Below are 4,389 nucleotides of genomic sequence, written 5' to 3'. Positions count from 1 at the left end.
AAAGTATATGCAGCTGTTGATTCCAGCTTAGTTATTTCAGCTGAGACTTTCTCAGCTTAGGCTTCTAATTCAATTGCCTCCATTTCACAGATGGAAAAATTTGAGACAGATGCTGACTAGCTCAAGGTCACAGGCAGTTGGTAGCAGTCAAGGTTAGAGGTGATAAGACTGGAAACAGGAGCAGGGAAACAGCAGAGTGCCGGTACATGGGTTCTAAAGCTAGGACACCACCCAGAAAACAGCCAGGGGTTACCTTAGTTCTGTGGTTCTCTGCATTCAGCCCCTCATATAGAAATTTGTCAAAAGATATTTCACCAAGGATCTGCAGTTCAGTTATACTTCTTAATAACTATGGGGGGGAGGGGCGGGAGAGACATGTGTTAGACATGGACTTACTGTTTTTGTACAGCATTCACCATCTTTACTTTAAACATATGCCTTCTCTAGTACTCCTTAGACTAGTTAATGACTTCGGTAACCACAAAGTTACCCAAGCAAGAAACCTAGTTATTCCTCAACTTCTTTTTCCTTACCCTTTACCACGTCACACCCTCACTCATCCACCCGCCCAAAGTCAGTTTTTGACAATTCTTCCTTTTTTGAGCCTGTCTTGCACTTGTCCCTTTTTCTCCGTCTCCATAGCTACTTCTTAGCTCATAGCTCATCATTCTCACCTGGATCATTGCAAGATATTAAACTAGATCATAGTTTCCACTTTTGAGAGACTGATTAGGGAAAGCCTAAGAGGGTAATATCTGAGCTAAATATTAGAAGAAATCACACACATAAAGATCTGGGAGAAAGGCAGTGTCATGCAGAAGGAACAGCAAGTACAAAGGTCCTGTGGCCAGAACAATAATAGCAAGCTGGAGGAACAAAAAGGACAGAATAGCTGAAGTGTAAGAAGCGGGGAGGAGGAGAGTACTGGACAAAGTTAAAGAAGAAATTCAGACCAGATTATGTAGTGCCTTGCAGGCCACTGAAAAGGTATGAATTCTAGTCTAAGTGTATGTAAAAGCATAACGTGTGCTTTTAAAAGACAGCCGTTATGTGAAGAATGTTGAGAGAGGGCACAGCAAGAGCAGAGGCAAGAAAAGCAGANGAAGAACAAAACGACAGCAACTTGTCTGTTCCCCTTCCCCCAATTCCCCAGCACTGTTCCCATCCCCCCAATTCCCCAATAAAAATCTTTAAACATAGAAAAAGTTACCAGGCATATCAAAAGACAAAAAACACAATTTGAAGAGACAGAGCAAGCATGAGAACCAGACATGGCCAGGATGTTGGAATTATCAGACTGGGAATTTAAAACAACTATGATTAAAAAATGTTAAGGACTCTAATGGATAAATTAGGCAGCATGCAAGAACAAAGACAAAAAACAGATAAGCAATGCAAGTGGAGATGGAAATCCTAAGAAAGAACCAACAAGAAATGCTAGAGATAAAAAAATATTGTGACAGAAATGAAGACTGCCTTTGATGGGCTCATTACTAGACTGAACGTGGTTGAGGAAGAATATGAGCTAAATCAATAGAACCCTCAGAGAACAAAAACTGGGAAAAAACCCAGCACAATAAAATTATCTAATGACCAAAATACTTCATAGAAACCACTTTGGTTTCTAATATAGAAACAGAGCTCAGTCTGTCAGGAGATTGTGACCTTTTGTCAAGGATTCTCTGACAGTTTAACAGAGGGTCCCAAAGGACTAAGGTCTCTAGGTTTTAAAGAACACTAGCAGAAAATCAAGATTTTACATTCAGCTATTATACACCCTCAAGACCCAAGCTCATCATCTTCAAAATAATGACCTAATTTAAATGATCTCTAAGTCCTTTCCAACTTTGTTCTGACAGCTCTTTTTGAGCTTGCACAAATCCCTGAAGTCTGATAATACATTTTTCCCACACAAAAGATATGACAAAGATACTGATCTGCTCTTCACCAGACTAATGTGTATGTTACCTCAGAGAGGCAATAATAAATGCAAAACAGCATCCATGTGTACAGCTTGTAGGGCTCTCCCATTAAGAAGCCATTCCCAGCATTGTTGTCTAAAGGCTCTCTCAATTTCAGATTCTAAGCTTTCTTCTTACTGATTGGATTCAGCCAGAAAGCTCAGGGGACATGCTTCCCAAGTGAGACCCAGATATGGCCCTCCCAGTGTGGCCAGCATACACACCACGGCCAGAGCATGCTCCCAGTAAGGCCAAAGGGCCACCGAAACTTCTCTGCCTTCCCTAAACACTGAGTTTCTTTCACGCAAGTGTTTTAAGCACCAAGGTCAGTGATGCTTTAGAGAGAAATTCTGTATGGGGTGGAAGTCTGGGCAAATCTATGTTTAAGACCTCTTCTAATTAAGTAACAAATGCCGGTTACTTGTAGGGTTGACACGCTAAGCACTATTTACGTAGCTGAACTTAGTAAAAATAAGTTCTGGGCCTAGAGAATAGGAGGGAGCAAAGCAACAGAGAGGGAGGAAGAACAAGAAGAGAGCTGGTTTTTTCTTCTATGGAAGAGTGAAGTGTGTCGGGGGGAAAGGGCTTGAGAACCTGAGTTCAGGAAAGTAAACCCAGGTCAGATTTGAATAGAAGAAATGCTCCTATTTCTCGAAGCCTCTTCCCTTTTCCCTATTCCAAACCCACAGGTTTCTAAAGTGCCCCAAAGCTGCCCTGGTAGAGGTGACGGAAGCAGCAGCACACAGGATACCATTGCTTGCAGCAAACATTGACGGTGGCCTACTCCACAGCCATGCTCTCCTTTTAGGTTTTACTCAGAAATCATGACTGGTCTAAGGTAGTCATGACAAAGCTATTCCCCTTTGCCCGTGACTGACATGAGATCCAGTTCTCATATGATATTAGGAAGTATGTGCTGGAGGTTTTTAGGAACACTTTCCTCCACGAAAAGGGAAGGCACATGAGGAAACGATCCTTTTGCTACTGACCTCTTGCTTTCTACGTTGTATTCTGCCACGGGGAAAGGTGGCAACTCTGTGTTGGCCATGAGGGAAGGCATCACCAACACACAGATGTGTGTACAAGCTTCCAAGGAGCCAGGCCGCTGACAGGTCTGCCTCCCTCACTAGATGTAAACAACAGATGCCTTTCCGATACATTAGCGGGAGTCTTCCTTTACTTGCAACTGAAATGCACTTGGATGCACAGCTACTTATGTTCACAGATTCATTATAAGTTAGGTGCTTGTTGTCAGGAACTACTTAATACTTTGCTTAGGGTATTAAATTTAAAGAAAGAAAAATAGTTTAGGGGAAATTCCACTGTAGAAATAAAAGTATCGGTAAGTAAGAAGTATATAAGTAAATTATTTAAGAATGTGCATATAAGAAACTGTTAACAATAACTCCCTTTGGGAAGAGGAAGTTGGGGGCGTGGGAAGGGGGGGAGTGAAGGAACCCTATTTTTCATTTGGTATCTTTTTGTACGGTTTGGATTTTTTTGCCATTACTTCTCTTTTTCAAAAATCTGGGCAGTGGAAGGGGCCAGCTGAGTGGCTCAGTTGGTTAAGAGCGCACTCAAGAGTTTGAGCTCTGAGCAACAGCGGTTCAATTCCCAGCCTGAGCTGAGCTGCCAACAGGTGGCAGGATTGCTCAGCTAAAAAAAAAAAAAAGGGTAAAAATCTGGGCAGTGGGAGAATGGGGCACTTCTCTTTCTTCCACATAATTTTCTGTATTATAAATGCTTAAAAATAAAAGGAAATGTTATTTCTGACATGTCCAGAGAACTGCTTTCTCCTACTTCTCCAGGGAGGAAATCAGAGGACCTAATACTTAGCAATGCAGTCTCACTCTCTTGACATTCCTTCCAGCAATGAATGATGCCTAACTAAAAAGAACTCACAGATGGATGATCTCTGAAGCCAGCAGCACGTCTAGGTGAGTGTCAACAAGAATGACAACTCAGGGGAGCACACACAGCATTTACCCTGCAGACCACAGACATCAGTTGGACTTGTAGTGATACCTCTGCAAAACCAATCCCACAGTTCTAGTGCTCAGTCTAAGAACTATCAAAGGAGTATACATTTCTGAGTATTATAACTGTTTAATACTCTAACCACTGATACGACACACTAGGGAAAGAGTTAATGCATACAAAAAGTAATTTCTCACTTTGGAAATTAAAAAAAAAAATACCTTTTCAGGTCAAAGTATATGCAGCTGTTGATTCCAGCTTAGTTATTTCAGCTGAGACTTTCTCAGCTTAGGCTTCTAATTCAATTGCCTCCATTTCACAGATGGAAAAATTTGAGACAGATGCTGACAAGCTCAAGGTCACAGGCAGTTGGTAGCAGTCAAGGTTAGAGGTGATAAGACTGGAAACAGGAGCAGGGAAACAGCAGAGTGCCGGTACATGGGTTCTAAAG

The 4,389-nt window shown here is 41.8% G+C and overlaps 1 protein-coding gene across 1 annotated transcript in view; it reads right to left on the bottom strand.

The window, feature by feature from the left end:
• The window catches only part of ITGAE (integrin subunit alpha E), a 65,539-nt gene that overhangs the window by 5,530 nt on the left and 55,620 nt on the right, over positions 1-4,389 (bottom strand). Inside the window, exon 28 of the mRNA XM_019659817.1 lies at positions 254-349. Within this exon, the coding sequence (XP_019515362.1) occupies positions 254-349 (96 nt within the window). The remainder of the gene's footprint in view (positions 1-253; positions 350-4,389) is intronic.

The sequence above is a fragment of the Hipposideros armiger genome, unplaced genomic scaffold (assembly GCF_001890085.2).
Source record: "Hipposideros armiger isolate ML-2016 unplaced genomic scaffold, ASM189008v1 scaffold_304, whole genome shotgun sequence".
In the NCBI taxonomy this organism is placed as follows: domain Eukaryota; kingdom Metazoa; phylum Chordata; class Mammalia; order Chiroptera; family Hipposideridae; genus Hipposideros; species Hipposideros armiger.
Note: the sequence above shows the minus strand (reverse complement) of the source record. Positions and strands in the feature narration are given on the sequence as shown.